The sequence below is a fragment of the Gymnoscopelus braueri genome (genome assembly GCF_963280865.1).
Source record: "Gymnoscopelus braueri genome assembly, chromosome: 3".
Lineage (NCBI taxonomy): Eukaryota > Metazoa > Chordata > Actinopteri > Myctophiformes > Myctophidae > Gymnoscopelus > Gymnoscopelus braueri.
Window position 1 is genome coordinate 47,778,266 of NC_137612.1, and position 18,078 is coordinate 47,796,343.

Sequence of the window (18,078 nt, forward strand, 5' to 3'; positions counted from 1 at the left end):
AGCTGATTTAGGATGCCCACCACCCACCACCCACCACCCGATCCCCGGACCCCTCCCCTCTACCAGGCCACAGACGGATGGCCAAATCGACTTGGAGTTCACCTTTGGAACGTGGCAATGCTTTTCATCTCTTTACAAGGAAGTTGTCTGTGTCACAGTGTCATGTTTTCCAGCGGGGGGGGACGTGGCGTTTTAAAAGGGCCTGTAAATATCTCTGTGTACGGAGCGGGGAGCGCCTGAAAGAATGACAGTGTAAGTGCTTCCAGGGTGAGAGGTCAAGGAGGCTGGGAGAGAAGGGTGGCCAGTGCACTTGGGATGACCCCTGATGTAGTGTGCAACTTGAGACATCTCCTCCATCCTGGACTGGTTCCTGATTTCTTATTTGTGTGACGGTGTCGCACACCAAAAACTAGCCGAACTACAAGCTCCTCAAACGTGTAAAACAGCTATTTTCAGCACACGTTAGTGTTGTGCGACTAATCGGGCTTGACAGACATATACAGTCTCATCCTTCTCGTCTCTGTTGGAGGCCAGATTGAAAAACGACAAGGCTGAGAGTGCGCCAGCACGGCATCATGTATCAGACACAACGGAAGGCAAGTGACCTGTGGCTAATCCCCATGAAACAGAACCAATTAGAAGAAAGTTAGGCCTGGACCGCTGGTGTAGCCGTCCAGGCACCTAAGCTCCAAAGCTTAGGTTCGAGTACCAAAGGTTCGAGTCCCGATCCCGACGGCCTTTGCTGCATGTCTCTCCCCATTTCCTGTCAGACTACTATCCTATCATTAAAAAGGCATAAAACGGGGGACGGTGGCACAGTCGGTAGCGCTGTCGCCTCACAGCTAGAAGGTCCTGGTTTCGATCCCTGCCGGGGACGCTGTGGGCGCTGGGGGCGTGTCTTCTCCTCCACGTCATCAGCGCCCATACCCTGGGTGGGGTTGGCGAAAGGGCCTACTCTGTGTGGAGTTTGCATGTTCTCCCCGTGTCTCCTACGGTAGTTAATACCCTCACAAAAAACATGTAATAATCCTGGTCGCTATACCGCCTCCCCCATGACAGCCGGGGCACCTGTTGGAGGGGAAGGGAACTGGTTGGAATAACGTGTTCCTTCCACGAGCTACGTCTAACTGGGGAAACTCCCCCCTGTCAGGTGACAAGAAGGTCAGTTGGCTCTCATGCATTGAAGGAGGCATGAGCTCGGCCCTTGGCTCCCTAGGCTGGTGGGGGGAGTGTAGCGCCCAGGATCACTTAGAAAATTGGCACCGGGTGAAAAAAGGGTTACAAAAATCGTGGGATAAAAAAAATGGCATAAAAGCCGATATTTTTTTCCAAAAAGAAAAAAAAGAAGGAAAGTTATGCAAGAAAATGTCTATAACCAAATGGCTACAATTTTCATTGTTTTATTGGAATTGTTGTTGATAAAGGCGCTCAGGAGGCGCTCAGGAGGCGCTCAGGAGGCGCAGGAAAGTAAAGTTCCTGTCCACCATGTGGAGACTATAGGGGGTTTGAGTCCTCGGCACAGTTCGCTGAAGAGAAGCCAGGCGGGGCGGGTGATCATTGTCGCTGCACCAGTGACTCCTATGGGCTGAGGCGGCGCCTGTCAAGGGGAGTGTTGTGCTGTAAGGAGCAGGGTGTGGCACCACACACGCTGCATCCTCTAGATCAGGGGCCTTCAACGTTTTTCAAGCCAAGGACCCCCGAGCTGAGGCAGAGATGAAGCAGGGACCCCCCTCTATATTGTATAAAATTGTTAGGATGTGTTTCAGATTAAACTTTTTTTTTTTTTACTTGGTCTGCTCTTTTTTCCCTCTACACCGATACCTCTTTGCCAAAAATAGCAGATCTACAAGCTCGCAACGCCTCGCGGTGCGAGGCGTTGCGAGCTTGTAGATCTGCTATTTTTGGCTACAGTTCTCCTCAGAAAAGGGATGCTAGGGTTCAAGTTAATGTAACAAATATATATATATCACACAAAGATTTGGCAGCCCCCCCTGTAGTGACTCTGAGGACCCCCCCTAGGGGTCCCGGACCCCCTGTTGAAGACCCCTGCTCTATATGACGTTCCGGGTTGGCAGTGACGAGACTTCACAGAAATGTGTGGGGAATTCAGGAATTGGCATAACGACTAAATTGGGAGAAAAGGGGGGAAACTAATTGGCAACTCTTCATAAAAATAGAAATAAAAGTGTTGATATTGATACCATTACATAACTGTCAGGGTTGGTGGAGTTCTTTGGTTATTGGCTGATAAGTGGCTGATCGTATCAACGGGGGATACAGTATTTTTACACAGCATGACACGAATACAGTGGTGAGGATCTATTGGATAGCCGCCCTGCAGAGGGGAGAGAAGAATTATATTTTAGGATCTTTAAAGCCCCAATCCGTAAATGAATGTCCTTCCCAGGATTCGAACCGCAAGGCCTCCCACGTGGGAGATAAAATGTCTACCACTGAGTCAAGATGGAGGAAAGATATTGCACTTTTGCGCTTGCCAAGTTGTCAACCAGTTGACGCCCTACCATAGATTGGGCAAAATAAAAATGTGTTCACTAAAAAGGTTCCGTATTGTAGCTTTAATTGTAATAAAGCACGGGAGGTCATTGAGTGCATGTGTTTCGAAAGCACATTTGTTGATTCTATCTCATCCAAATGGGACACAAGTGTGGACTTTTCTGTTGGGGTGTATTTTCCATAGAACGTGAATATCCTGTCAGTCAATGTTATAAACCGGTACTATTATTTGTTCAGACCCTGTTACATTAACCACTTAAACCCTATAGACTTCATTGACTGGGGTCATCATTGGTCCCCTTCCCCCCCGCCCCCTCTACACCAAATGTCTTTGCTGGAAATAGCTGATCTACAAGCTCACAATGCATCACAACACGTTGCATTGTGAGCTTATATATCTGCTATTTTCACAGAATGTTTGGCTATTATGTCATGCCTAGAATAGGGATGCTAGGGTTCAAGTCGTTAATACCTCTATAACAACAACATTGTGCATCAGTTGTGTTTGAAAGGGAGGATAACCATTTATGACTTTTTACTGTCTCTCTAAAATGAATGTTAGTAATGTGCTCCATGTGGCAGAGTAGACAAGAAACAGCACAGAGGCTCCACTGTTAGGCTTACATGGTTTCTTTATTATCAACATTATGTTATGGCGACCAGATTGTCAGCTTTGAATAGTTTTGAATAGGTAGCAAAGAGCAGGCATGTGTTTTCTCTCTCTCAGGTAAGAGTAGAGGAGTTGATGAAACGCCATGATATCGAGGCAAAGAGAAACAGAGACTCTGATTCAAAGTTTGACCAGTTCCTTGGATAGTACCTCCCTCAAACTAAGGGCTCATTTATATTCCATCACACAACCAGTCGCTCTGTGAAAATAAGAGATTTTCCACTGATGAACGGCTTGCCATGCATGTCACACTTTTTTTAATTTTTCAAATCTGTTATTTTCCTGAAGTAATGTCATGCAACAAAGTATAAACTATATACTGTAGGCTTGACCACTTTCAACCTGGCTTCCCTATCAGGGCAGCCGTTATAATAGGCATTATTGGCAAACATTTTCAAAAGATTTCAAAAACTTTCTCATTCTCAAACGTTTTCAAAAGTAGTTAAAATAGCAGATCTACAACATGTCACGATGCGATAGCTATTTTCACTATTTTTGCAAGAAGCCATCGTACGGCAAGGTATAAATAGGGCTTAATATGTGTTGGCTACAGATGTGTTATTAACGTCTGTGGAGCGGGACTGTGGAACTATCATGAAGGAATGTTTGAAACGCCACTGGCCAAACTGTCAATCAGTGAAGGTTAATGACAAATGTACAACAGACCACAGTGATCTCATTGGTAACTCAAAACACATATTTGTAATGGTACTGAAAAACAGATCTATGTCAAATGAACCCAAAAAAAAAGTGAATGACAATTGTACCTTTGTGGTGTATTCAGCAAAGTAGGCATGTTTACAGAGTCTGCATCCAAAGATGTTTTGAACAATGGCCTTTAAGATATGCCTGCAGTGTTTCTCAAACTCAACATGGCACATCATCTTAGTATGGCACAGAAGAAAGTGAAAGTTAATAGTGCCATTAGTAACAAAAAATGTATGTCCATACTCTGTGACTTTATACACACTGTGCACGATAAAACCATCAGTGTAAATTTCACTCGGAGAGTTTACATGTGTACACACAGAGTGAAATTAACTCTCAGGATTGTATTGTTTGAGTATCGAGTTGAGGGAATAGATTGAAAAGTGAACTTGATCTCTTTATTTCTTGTGAGTATAAATGTTTAACAGCTCAGAGAAAGCACTTAAGCAAAACAATATATTCATAATTGGCATAACAGCATCCGTATTATGTTTCAGGTGATAGTGTAAAAAGAAAGGCAGTGAAAATAAATTATCTGAACAATAATTATAATAACAATAATTATAATAACAATAATTATAATAAAACAGTCTCAAATTAAGATTTATAAACTTTTTTGTTTACCTGTTTCATTTTTTTTTGTAAATTCCTTTAAAATAGTCCATGAGCAAAAAATCCAGCATATTTGTCATAAAATGTCATTAAGGGGGATCACCCTCATCTACCCAAAGTTAACCCACGTCCCCTTTCATTCCTCTCACATATTTACAGTATTCACAGTTAACTACAAACCTGTTCGGCACGTTACCACTGCAGCTAGACAGCATATTGTCCGTCTATCACAGGAAGTGATGGAGAAAAACTTAAAAAGGTGCAATTATATTTTCGTGTTTAAATGCAAACAGCCGGGGTGGGTTGGGGGCGGGGGGTGATGTAGAATCTACATTGTAGATCATTGTTCTGTCCTCTCCAATCAAAGCAGGTACCTAAAAGGGGAGGAATATGAACCACAATGCATATTCCCTTCTCCCACACACCCCTGGAATCCCCTGTATTCAGCAAGACAATCAAGATCAACGCACCAACTGCGCGTATGCTTTTCGCACTGACAAACTGTGCAAACCACCCCCCCCCCCCCCCATCACTACAGTTTTTACGTCTCTTGACCACAAGGCAGGTGCGTCGAAGGTGAGGTCCTGAGGCTCGTACGGTGCTCGACAAGCGTGTCGTACGAGCTGGCGAGCCATGGTGGATGCGTGATGGAATAGATTATCACCTGTGTCCAAATTGCACATGGTACTTGACGTGGGGGTGTGTTATGCTAACATTAGCGGGCTGGCCAGCTAGCTACAGATACAGACTAGCTCCATACAGCCGCATGTCAATAACACCCAGCCAAAGGGACGACAGTGTTAAACGATTGGACGTGAATAGGCTCTATGCACAACAGCCATATTGGATAGAAATTGGGCCTCTTCCTTACTTCCTTCACAGATGTTACCCAATGATACTAATGAAGGCTCTGTTCCATTCTGGTCAAGCCAGGGTGCTGATATTGTGCATGTTGGCTCACTGGAAACACTCTCAGGGTTCCAGTCCAAATGGCCCCTTACGGGTGTGTAACTCAGAGTTATGGAGGTCCTTGAAATTAGGTTTTGAGAACCACTGTGCTACACTAAATGGAACGGAGCCTTCATTAGTACCATTGGTAACACCTGTGAAGGAAGTGACCCAAAGTTTTTCCAATATGGCTGCTGTGCATAGAGCCTATTGCCGCATTTGTCAGAAAAGCATACATGCACCGACTGTGTGTCTGTGTGTCTTTGATGATATGCACACCTCCAACGAGATGTGACCCCCGTTTATGTAATATCTGAGACCCGCCCCGACCCCCTCTGCTAATCTCTCATCCCATGGCCGTGACCATGTTGGAGTGATGCGGGTGGCCAAACGAGGGGTGTATGGGGGTGGGCGTGGGAAGCATGTGTCCGCCGTGGCTGAAGGGGGTCAGGTGGCCCATGGACATGTGTCCGGCCAGCGAGGCGGCGCTGAACGGAGAGCTCTTGTCGTGCATGCACTTGGAGTAGTCCTCATAGCTGTCGTTCATGCGCTTTCCCTTTTTGGACTTGTTGGACATTTTGCGGTTGCGCGTCTGTATTCCCTCTTTCTTCATGGTCAGAGGCCGGTTCACCTGGTCATAGGAAGAGATGGAGAGAGAGAGAAGTGTGGATGTGAGTGATCGGGATACGACGCAGGAAAGGAAGTTGAAATAACTGGAAAATGAATCATCAGTATGCAATAAAGTACATACCTATTACCTACCTAATCAAACACACTTACAATTACTTTAATGATCCAATTCATGCACAGCAACTTCTGGAGTGTTAATTTAACTTACATTAACGCTCTGGAATAACCCACCCCTTAGCTAAAAGTTATCACTCATGGGTCCGCTTTTACACTTCTGGACCTGGGGGTTGGCCAGTCCACCAAGCCCCCTCAGTCAAGACTGGCAGTTAAAAAAACAAACCTTCTGGTACTTTTTATGTAATAGAGTTTCGGCGTCAAGCCTTCCCCAGCGTGTTAAGAAAGTGGTCAATGGTGTTGTGTGTACCAGGAGGGACTGATAGACAGACAGACATGACAAGGATTTCGGCTGCTGTCCGTACTTACGCACCCCCCCCCCCTCCAAATTTCATCATATACAGTAGTCCTTTGCACATTTAACATGCATTTCCTAATACACCCCATATCCTAGTGTCTAACCCTAACGCTATTCATGTCTACGTTGACCCTGTGGCTCATTTTAAACAGTGAGTTCCACTCAAGAACAGTCCCACCATTGTGAGTCTCAAGGGGATTACGCCTACCATGGAAACAATAAAGCACAAAGAAAGAAAACACCAACGAGACCAACGGTGTCTGAGAGGCAGCGGCATGGAGCACCATGCATTCTCCGCCTCTCCCTCTCTCTCTCTCTCTCCTTTTCTGCCTCCCTTATCCCCCACAACAATCATTTGTAACCTGCCCCTGCCTGCTTCCCGTCTACTTGACCCCGCTGACTTGCTCTGCGGGCCCAGCCTGTAGTCTGTTATAGGAGTCCAGCAGCACTTACATTATGCAGCTTGTAGTAGAGGCCGCAGGCGTTGCACACGGGGTCTCCGTTGGCATTGCGCCGCCAGAGAGTGGTGGTGGTCGTCTGGCAGTTGGCACAACAGGTGCCTGCTCTTCTGGCTGCCGACTGCAGAGAAGACACAGCAATGAAACCTTCATTAGAATTCACTGGCGCTATATAGCAAGCATGAAGCATGACAGGGAGCAGTTGGTATGTTGGGGGTGCTGGGGGTGGGTAGGGGGGGGGGGGGGCATACAGTAGCTTTGAACATTGTGGAATTGTGATTCAGCTTTCCAGTAAATAATATTGATTATTTGCAATTTGGTTCTTAGTTACTTTTGACTTTGGTTTGTGCCATTGTGTTCCATAAATCTATTATTTATTGTTTTTATGAACTAATGAATTGCATTATACACATCTCTTTCCTTCTGTATGTATGTACTTGTAGTTTTAAAGGCTGAATTATTATACCGGTACTAAATGACTAAAGAAATAAGTGAATAGTTCTTTATTTATATATTATATATATAGTATTTATTTATTTATTTATTTATTTATTTATTTATTTATTTATTTATTTATTTATTTATTTATTTATTTATTTATTTATTTATTAACAGTCAAATCTAGAATTGTCCATATGGGTAAAAAAAACATTATCGATATATTTTTTTTACCTCATGATTTCCCAGCGTTATAAATAATCGCCACATTGCTGCATGCATGCTCTATGTCGGGGTGGATGGACCGTGGACGCCTGCCTGAACCATTAGGTGTATAGTAGTTACTAGTAGCGGACCTAAAGGAAACACGCGGTGGTCTCGCTGCTTATCTGGACTGGTCAGATATCCGGAGAGGAAACAACTGGAGGCCTCGGAGCGACGCTGCTGCCACTGAATAGAATGAACCCCCGAGCCTCATGGGAAGAGAAATCCCATGGATTGATCGAGGCTATTTATCTAACAGCGATGTGGGCCTACAGACGTCGCTAGTTGATAGGCATCGACGGGCCGCGCATGCACCAATGTTAGACGTATAAAGCCGATCATAATTAAAAACGATTTAAATTGTGGATTATCGTTTTTTCTTTTCTTTTTTTCGGTACACGCTGCTCGGTTAGTTAGCCTAGCCTTCGTTTCATAATAAAGCTATCATTACAACTCTGTTTTATTTCCCGAATAAAATAAAATAAAACTTTCCACGGATCATATTGAAAACAATATTCCCAAAGCCTCCTGGCTAAAGCTTTTGCCTATTTCCAACGCCCAACGATTTGGTGATTAACCATAGTGATTAACCCATCAATTCTGCAATAGACTTCAGCTATTTGAACACGAAGGAAGGGCACCAGACTTATAGTCTAAATAAATGCCTAGTAGGCCTATACATTGTGGTGCTTTTCTATTAATATCAATGGTGTTATCTTCTACTCTTGAATAATATCACTGATATTATTCAAGATATCATTATTCAAGATATTATTAATATCAATGGTGTTCTGCCTACATACTCTTGAATAATATCACTGAAGATAGGCCTATGTCAGGTAGTAGTATAGGCCTATGGGTCATCATATTTGCTTGGGATTATGCAGTTGACTATAGGCAACATGAGACACAAATGATTGTATACAAATATGTTACACTGGGATACAGGCAATAGGCCTAGCTATATTCTGATGAGAATTCAACTCTCTTGGCTTTGAATTGGCCAAAATTAGATATGACCTTTTAAAAACGTGATGTAGGCCTACATACAATCACATATACATTCAATAATTGATTCAATTATACAATACAATGGAAACATGTCCCCAGGACTTTTTTTTGTGTTATCCTTTTAGCCCAAATGTCTGACTGTACTTTGTGCTGTTTACATTTCTGTCTAATAAAGTCTTCAATCAATGAAATAGTGTCCATATGGCATGTTGTGTGAAATGGCCACAAGGTGCAGCTAAAGCAGATCTGACTACTTATACTTCTTAATCTGAACTGCTGCCTTCATAGGGAAAATATAACATTGATGTTTAAACAGGTTCATTGTGGGGGGAAGAAGCCATGGGGTAAATACAAAAGAAAACACAAAGACGGACGAAAACAAAACAAAAAAGGATGTATGGAGTAAAGTTACACTGGCTCTCCACCACAACACATGAGCCTCAATGAAAACAAACACAAGCATGTTAGCCACACAGCAAGGTCAAAAACGATGCACTGCGGTGCATCACACAGAGCCGATGGGCTACTGGAGTGTCACCGAGCCCATTGTGCTGCCTGTGTGAGGGATGTTGCGGTGACCCCGCTATCAGTGACAGTATCAGAAGTAGCAGTAATAATGATCGCAAAAACAACACAGATAGACTCACTCCACTAACGGCCCTGTGTGAAGGAGTGCAGGGGTGAGAGTAGGAAACACAATTCCAGGAAACTGATTGGGAAAATATAACTTTCCTGGAATTGTGCCCCACCCCCCCCCCCCCCCTCCTCCTCTCTTGTGATCTTTTCATTTAGCCCTATGTATCGTGTCCCCTCGCTCCTCCATGTTTCAGGCTGTGAGTGACCCCCCAAAAGAATCATATTTGAACGGCTGGGGACCCCCACACTGAAGCACTTGGAATTGTAGGCATTACATTTAGTTTAGACTCGCTTCCACAGATAAATAATGTGGAAAATAGCCGATTTACAAGCTCACAACGCCTCGCAAAGCGAGGCGCTGTGAGCTTGTAGATCAGCTATTTTCAAAATGCTATGCCTCTTTCTTATATTATTTGACAATTTGGCCAAATGTTTGACCAGTTCATATAGTATAGTTTGTTGATTACTTTTGATGCAGTTATGGACTTTATCTTTTCAAAAAGTCCTTCAATTGCCACTTCACTGTCATCTGCATGAGGACTCCCCCCCCCCCCCCAAACATCATGTGGGGACCCCAGGTTGAGAACCACTGATATATAGGCTTACTCACCAGTCTGCGTTTGGGCTTGATGAGTGGCCTGTTCTGTCCGTTCATCTTGTGGTACAGGCCGCAGGCGTTGCACAGATAGTGACCGGTCCCGTCGCGCCTCCACAGCGGGGTCGAGGTGGCCCCGCAGTTGACACATTCACGACCCTCTGCAGAATGCCAGCCGATGGGGGATAAAACAGAGTGGACATTTTAACCACTTTCAACCTGGTGTCCCCTATTGGGCATATATACCGTCTGTGACATTTTAAAAGGTGTGTATTTTTGCAAGAAATCATGTTTGAAAGTATAAAATATGGCAGAAGTGGTGGTTGACCTTTTGATTTGATAAGCATCCTTTTTACACCTTTTTGGTAGGTTTTTATAACTATTTATGTGCTGTGTCGTGCACTGTATCTGTATGTTGTCTTTATGGGAGATCAAGATTTACAGACATATCTGGTAGTCCAGATAGAGAAGGGATGTTTGGGTTAGTGTAACAGAAGGTGACTGAGCAGGAACAAAAAAATGCAGGAACAAAAAATATAAAGAAAGAAAGAAGAACAATAATAAACACTTGAAATGCACTGGGAGTTGTGTAATATGTCTCCTAAATCCTTAGTACCTGGCCTTTCTTTGTCATATTTAAAATGACCATAATGGCCAAATAATGTATAGGCCTATATTGTGGTCTATATGACCATTGTGGTGTTTGGTTTTACTTTGACAATCAAAGTAATTTTAATTTCATTTTTTATAGGCTGCATAGGATTTGTCTTTTAAAGACAGAGACAGACATCTAATCCATGTATGCTGACTGTATAGGATGGGTAAATACATTCTAGAATCTAGAATGTGTTCTAACAAGTGAATTGACCGCTTTAAACACATTAAACATTGTATTCCGTATAACGCCTACGTTGTGTATCCTGGTCTGCCAAACAGTCATCAAATAACGGGGTATTATTACAATGTCGTATTAACAAAGAAACGTCTCTTAGCCTAAATACTGGGTTTTGGCTGTGTGTGCCCGTGGATAATTGTCACACCTCTGGGCTGTATCCAGTTCACCATTCATTCATTCTCAGGGAACCATGATGCTCAGGCAGTAATTGAGTTTCAGCTAAAAGAGGATTATAAACGTCAACCGCCCGCACCCGACAGGCATATGATATGTCTATAGTAACAAATAGGCAGAGCATCGTCTTTTTTTTATGATTCAAACATTGCTTTACACAAATTATAGTAATGATCGTTAATCAAGTGCAGGTGATTATAGCCTAATTTAAATGCGTCAGAAATGCTACGCCTATTCAATCAATCAACCTTTATTCGTCACATACTATTTTTAAAAAAAAGTAGTATTTTCTAAAATGCCTATTGCTCGCTTGACTTCATATTAGCCTATAGATTTCTGAGCAAATGAAATTCATGTAGCCTATACTGAATTATGAGCAAATTCACGATATAACCTGTCCTGCAGGCTATGCTCTATTGTCTTAATTGTGACGGGCTACATTTGGGGAAATAGATATTTCTACCCTGCATTAGTATTTATTATGCTGGTTTATGCTGTCTCTGGTATAAGTTGCAGGCCTATATTGATTTTTTATGGCTTCAAAATGTGTCCTATAATTTGCTTTGCCGAGCTGTGGTGTGTGTGTGTGTGTGTGTGTGTGTGTGTGTGTGTGTGTGTGTGTGTGTGTGTGTGTGTGTGTGTGTGTGTGTGTGTGTGTGTGTGTGCATGTGTGTGCCTGCGTGCGTGCTGTGTGCGTGCGTGTGAGAGAGAGGGGGGGGTAAATATTTATCATAATTGCAAACTATATAATCATGCATCAAGAAAAGTTGCTGCCGATAGCCCTAATAGCCTGCAGTTGACTCAGCCTTTGCCATTGATTATGTGAGAAAAATACTGAATTATGTCTTGCAACTGAACACGATATTTTTGTAAACACATCATTTAGCCTATAAACTCTAAAACGAATTTAAATCGTTTCGATTCAGGCTGTTCGGCTTTGTACCAACGGATAAGGGACCAGTCGAAATTTACATAAGGGGGGGCATGGAGGAAAATAGGGGAGGGTCATGCCTTTCTAATTTTGGTCCAAGGGAGGGTCAGCTAATTTTACTTTGAATCCAAGGGAGGGTCATGCAATTTTGAATTGATAAAATAGTCCGTTTTTTATATACCTTTTTAGTACAGCAGAACAGTGGTCAATGACCCCTCTCCATTTCAAAGGATACAAAGAATTCAAATCAAGTAACACCTTGTCTATTTAGAATCAATGACGGTCGTTAACAAGCCATCAACGCACAGCGAGTGTGAACGACCCAGTCAAATCTATTCAGCGTCTTAACGATGGTGGTTGAACAATTAAGCAAAACTTCAACAGGCGTTATTGGAGAGATGCATTATAAATAGGCCTACTATAACTGGATATTCATAATCATTTGAAGTAATTCTGTGCATGTGATTAATGTGGATCTATATGGACAGTTGTGTATATGTTACAGTATGATTGGAGAACCAGTACGATTGAAGAATGCGCGCTCGTTTTTACCACCCACCCAGCACTAGAGGGAGCCACAAGCCAGGCTTGTGCACAAACATATATGGCCACACACACACACACACAGTCTCACACACACACACACACACACACACACACACACACACACGCACACACGCGCACGCGCTCATGCTTTTTTTGGTTTATTGAAAGCAGGACTGTTTAGATACTTTTATTGTGTTCTGGCTTTTGTTTTACTTTCTCCCTGACACACACACACACACACACACACACACACACACACACACACACACACACACACACACACAGTGATCCATGAAAAGAACTATTCTGTCCCTATCGGTTTACAAATCAAACGGCGCTGAGTCGACTAGTGGAGCGTCGGCCGGTCAGCGCAGGCACTCGCGCCTCGAGGCGCGAGGGCGCGCTTCCTCGGCCTCAAGCTCCACTAAATCGGCGCGCCTCCGTCATGGACAAGCGTGTGCGTGTGAACGCGTGTTCAGCGTTCCCCTCATAGATATTATGGTTCCCCTAGCGTAGCTTCCTGGTTGCTATGTGGGGGGGAACAACAAAAGACAGGTCCGCTCGGCGCATCAAAGCCCCGCCTCTCCGCGTTCTCCTTCTCCTCCTCCTCGGAGGAGGAGAAGGAGAGAAGGAGAGGACGGGACGGTTTATTACGCGAGGAGGAGGAGGAGGAGGAGGCTCCTCTTCCTCGCGAGCCTCGCGTAATAAACCCACGCCTCGCAGCGCCGCATCCTCCTTCTCCTCCTCGCGAGCCTCGCTAATAAACCCTGTCTCGAAAAGCCCCGCCTCCCCCCGAAGGAGCCCGTGCCTAAAAACGAGCGCTCTGTCTTCAATCGTACTGGTTCTCCAAACGTACTGTGACATATAGATGCCTAGCTCCACAAGTAAAACCAGAAGCATCAGGCCATAATTGATAGCCTAATTTGTTTTATGTAGGCAACAGTGTAGTTGTAGTCACTGTAGTTGATAATTAAAAGGGCAGAGTGACAAAAGTTTTAAACTACTGGTTACCAAATATTCAAAACTTTCTTCAATCTGACCAGGATTCAATGGGTTTCCCCACATGTAATATGAGAACACTATCCATTCTGCTACCACTACTACAGATACACTGTGCATTTAGCAAGACTGACTACACTACAGCAATGAATGTTCTAATCAATGTGGAAAGCAAAACATTGGACATATCAGTTTTAAATGTCATGTTGTATTTGATGGGGAGGGTTAGGGGTGTCAAGAATTTCACAATACGATACATGATGTTGGGCATGATATCGATATGATATATTATTAATGTTCTTTTCTCATGTATCATCAACATTGGCCATCATCTTATAAATAACGTTATAAAGCAAGTTAGAAACAATTACAAAGTGCTTTGTACACACAAATAAATACATTTGTGCAAGCTTAATGGAGAAGTGAAGTTCTCACTAACTATAAACCCATTGTTTCAGAGGACAGATAGACACTAATATAACAAATATAATATAATATAAGACTGCATAACTATAAATTCCACAAACCTCATATTTTTGTCATCGGGACTTTACCAACCAAGTGCAGCCTAGTTATTTCCAACAGCTAAAAAAAATCTATAATACCAGATACAGTATAATACAATCTTAGATTAGATATAGGCCTATTTGAGAGTGCAGATGCATGTCACATTAACGAGCGTCAACGAGCATCAGCTGACACACAACACCTCCCCTCTGCAGTGCTTTAAACTGAAAGTGACTGACTGGAGTCTGTTTCATTTCTCTCCAAAATACCTTGAATATGATGGAAGACATGATTAATAATTACTATGACTTTGATAAGCTTTACATTTCATATCATACAGTAAAAACTCCTAACTTTCACCGGCAAAAAAAAAGAAAGTTTTTTTTTTTTATTAAAAAAACAATTAAAAAAATATTACGATACCTTATGACATCATGACAATACCTATCATCACATTTTAATACCACGATAGGCTATATCGTGACACAATATATCGTGACACTTCTAGGCGGGGAGGGTTACTCTTTTTTTTGTAATCACTTGGGGAGGGTCATTGATTTTTTTTTTTTGTCAAAGGGAGGGTCATGGCATTTTAGATCAGGGCACATACATTTCCTCCATGCCCCCCCTTATGTAAATTTCGACTGGTCCCTAACTAAACACAAAGTGTTCTGTGTAAGACCATATTATGATAATTCAGTTTTTACAAAAGTAGCCTATAGTATTCGTGTTAAATTTCCATGAAGATGGAATCGTCAACTCCATCATGACATGTCTAGTTTATTATTCTACATTATTTTGTATGTCTTTAAATGTCTAAATTAATTGAATAACACAGGAACACAATGGAAAAACAAGCCACCTGTAGGACCTTTTTGTGTTATCCTTTTTAACAATCTTTGTAAACACCTTTGTGCAATCTGCAAACTGTTAATAAAGTATTCAATTCAATCAATCAATCAATCAATCAATCAAAGAAGGGCCTGTGCGGGAAAAACTCACCAGAACACGAGCGCGTTTTGGTTTTGCATTTGGAGTTGAAGCTGGAGGACGACCCTCCCAGCAGGCTGCCCGGGTGGAACATGTTGCCATAGTCGTGGGCCGATGGCAGAGAGTACGTGGGGTAGGTGGGTATCGGATGATGGTGCGTGGACGGCGTCTGAGCCCCCATGGAGGCTAGGCTGCTCCTAAGTGGACTGCATCCCTCCATCTTCATCCCTTCCGATAATGACACTTGGTATTTATTAATAGATTCCTTTTGATCGTCCATTCTGACAGAGGATGGAGACGTGGCACCCGGATCCGGCGATACGTCCTTGGGTGGGGTCGGGGGGAACGGGTAGAGATGATGGGGGCTCGATGGCGCGTTGGAGGCCGTGTTGGAGTTGCCGCCGCACGGGTAGACCGATCCGGAGGCACTGGGGTGGTGCAGGCCGGGTTTGCTGCTGAAGTGATGGCTCACGGCCCACACGTTGTGGTGGTGGGCCGCCGAGAGGGCCGCAGCCTTCCCACTGGTGTCCAGCCACGAGATCCCTGGGCTGTGGATGAGATGAGGCCGGCACACCTGAGTCCCCGTGAGACGAGCTGTGGAAGCATTCAACAGCAGCCTGATTATTACCAAAAATTCACACTATTTCCTAATATGGCCTATCTTTTTTTCAGACTGCATTACATTCAAAATGAAAGTGACAAAAAGAAAATAAAGATACAATACAAAAGGGGGGGGGGGGGGGGACATGCACTATTTACAAATACCATTTTCCCCAACGTTTTTCTAATATCCAAAATATGGCCCATATTTTAATGCAAAAAATATATAGGCCTGTAGCAAAAAAAACATATAACAATAGTAGGCTACCTGTTGAATATTGTGCTGTATTCTTCTGCTAAATTCAAAATAAGTGTTCTAGATTAATTCCGGCAGATTAATGCCGTTTGTTTAGGCTTATTGAATTAGGATGTAGACGTAAAAACTAAACCAAAATCAAATGAAAGAAAATGCATAAACATATTGTTTAGTATTTTAGTTTATTTCTTTATGTTTTTATCACACCTGCAGGTGTGATAAAAACCCTGCACAAGATGTGTTTTATGTGGTTACTTTTTTTTGGGGATTATGCTAACTTTGCAGAGCAAAAACTGCTAGACCACTGTTTCCCAAACACTGGATCGGGACCCATTTGTGGGTCGTGGACCCATTTGTATGGGTCACGAGTAAATAAATCTCCCCTAATTTTTTTGTTTCCTAGATTTTGTTTTTTATTATTATTATTTCAACCCAAAAAAATATATACAAATACAAATCTAAGAAATTACGAAAATAAGAAAATAAATATTTAAGAAGTAGTGAAAACAGCCGATCCACAATCTCGTAGATCTGTAGATCTGCTATTTTCACTATAGGGTCCTGGGCTGGGTCTGGGGAGACTCGAGCTAAAAAAAAAAAAGATAGGGAAACCCAGTGATCTCTAGAGACAAACAATTCTTACCATGAGCCGCTTGGCTATAGGAGACTCTCGCCCGCGCGTGATGCGGGGAGTTGGGATAGTACGGGTTCCCCTGCGAGTCCAGGTGATTGAAGAACACGTCCACCTCGTCCGGAGGAAGGAGCTGTGCCGTGGGCTCCATGTAGTTGTGTCCCAGGCCGGGGTGGTGATGAGAGTCCGCGTGATGCTGTCCGTTAAGCATCGCGTGGTGATGCATCCAGCGTGGCTGGTCAGCCGCAATATCCATCTCTGCGATGTCTTCTCTCTCTCCAAATGAGAGGACCGGCCTTTGAAATATATGTTCCCCTGTAAACCGTTGTGTCCTTTTATTGGATGGTCCGTCAAATGGGATCGAACTATGGTGTCCGTTATTGGAGGTCCTCAAATGGGATCGAACTATGCGAGACCACTTGGTGTGAAGAAAACTGACGTTTTTGTTTCATTAAGGCTCAAAAACGCGCTCAGCTGCGGTGAGAGGACGGGCTTAAAATGTGTTCCTCTGTAACCGTTGTGTCCTTTTATTCGAGGTCCTCAGAGGATCGAACTGTGTATTCAATCAAGACCACTTAAGTATTGAAGAAAACTGACGTTTTTGTTTCATTAGACTCAAAAAGAACCGCGTTCGGTTGCCGTCTATAAGGCCCTGATCCCTCTTCTCTCTTCTTGACACATGTCCCCTTAGGTTTGACACTGGAAACCTGTAAACACCAAATATAGGATGTTAATATTTCAGAGGCATAGGTGTTGCACAGCTCTCTATCTCCGTGTGACCACAGTCATGTAAGGGAGGGATCGTGCATGGACACACTGCTCCTTTTTAGGTGTCTGGAGCCTGTGATGCATCGAGATGCATGACAAGATAATGAACAAATCATCGCCACCCACAATGTTTTTCAATATAACTGAAATGTATGTTTATGTTTATTTTTATTCAGCTTTCAGCATGATCACAGATGTTTAAAAAGACAGGTGCCATTAAAACACTGAATTATTTTGCTGATTACAATATAAAACTTCAAATCTAAAAAAAATGCAATCGCCTATCTAAAAATCTAATAACATAAGAGTAAATTGCATTTACTCTGAAGTAAACGAACTCAACGCTCCATCGTTGATAACAGGTAAAATATGACATGTTTATGACCTTTATTATAAGGCTATCAAGTTGTATAAACAGTGAACCATTCCATACCTTTTGCCAATTAGTTGTAAATACAGTCGATCGGGCGATTCCTCTCTTTGAAAATGTGCTTCTTTCTATCCAGATCTCCAAAAAATGTATAAAAAGCCTTAAATCGTGTCGGTTGGGCGTGCGCGTTTGTTTCTCTCTGCGAACTGTGCGTGTCTTCAGGGACTTAAAGCAACATGTAACTCTGGCTGCAAGGCTCAGGCGCCAGGGATGTCATGCTCACAGGGCGGAGTCTGTTGGACTCTGTCAGAGCCAATTGAATGTCGCCTGCTCTGCTCAGTGGTGGAAAAAGTACTCTTTTTTGTTTTACTTAAGTAAATGTATCAATACATCATGCCATGTAGAAATACTCTGTTACGTGTTAAGTAAAAGTCTGGAATTCCTTCTTCTTTTTT

The 18,078-nt window shown here is 43.0% G+C and overlaps 1 protein-coding gene across 1 annotated transcript; it reads right to left on the bottom strand.

Moving 5' to 3' along the window:
- Positions 1–4,268: 4,268 nt before the first annotated feature.
- LOC308082384 (GATA-binding factor 2-like) lies at positions 4,269–17,854 on the bottom strand. Its single transcript, XM_080424112.1, has 6 exons — positions 17,687–17,854; positions 16,498–17,192; positions 15,011–15,592; positions 9,972–10,117; positions 7,008–7,133; positions 4,269–6,083 (listed from the first exon to the last, which is right to left on the bottom strand). Exons 2-6 carry the CDS (start codon positions 16,739–16,741, stop codon positions 5,799–5,801), a joined length of 1,383 nt encoding a protein of 460 aa, XP_080280238.1. The 5' UTR covers positions 16,742–17,192; positions 17,687–17,854; the 3' UTR covers positions 4,269–5,798.
- Positions 17,855–18,078: the final 224 nt, after the last annotated feature.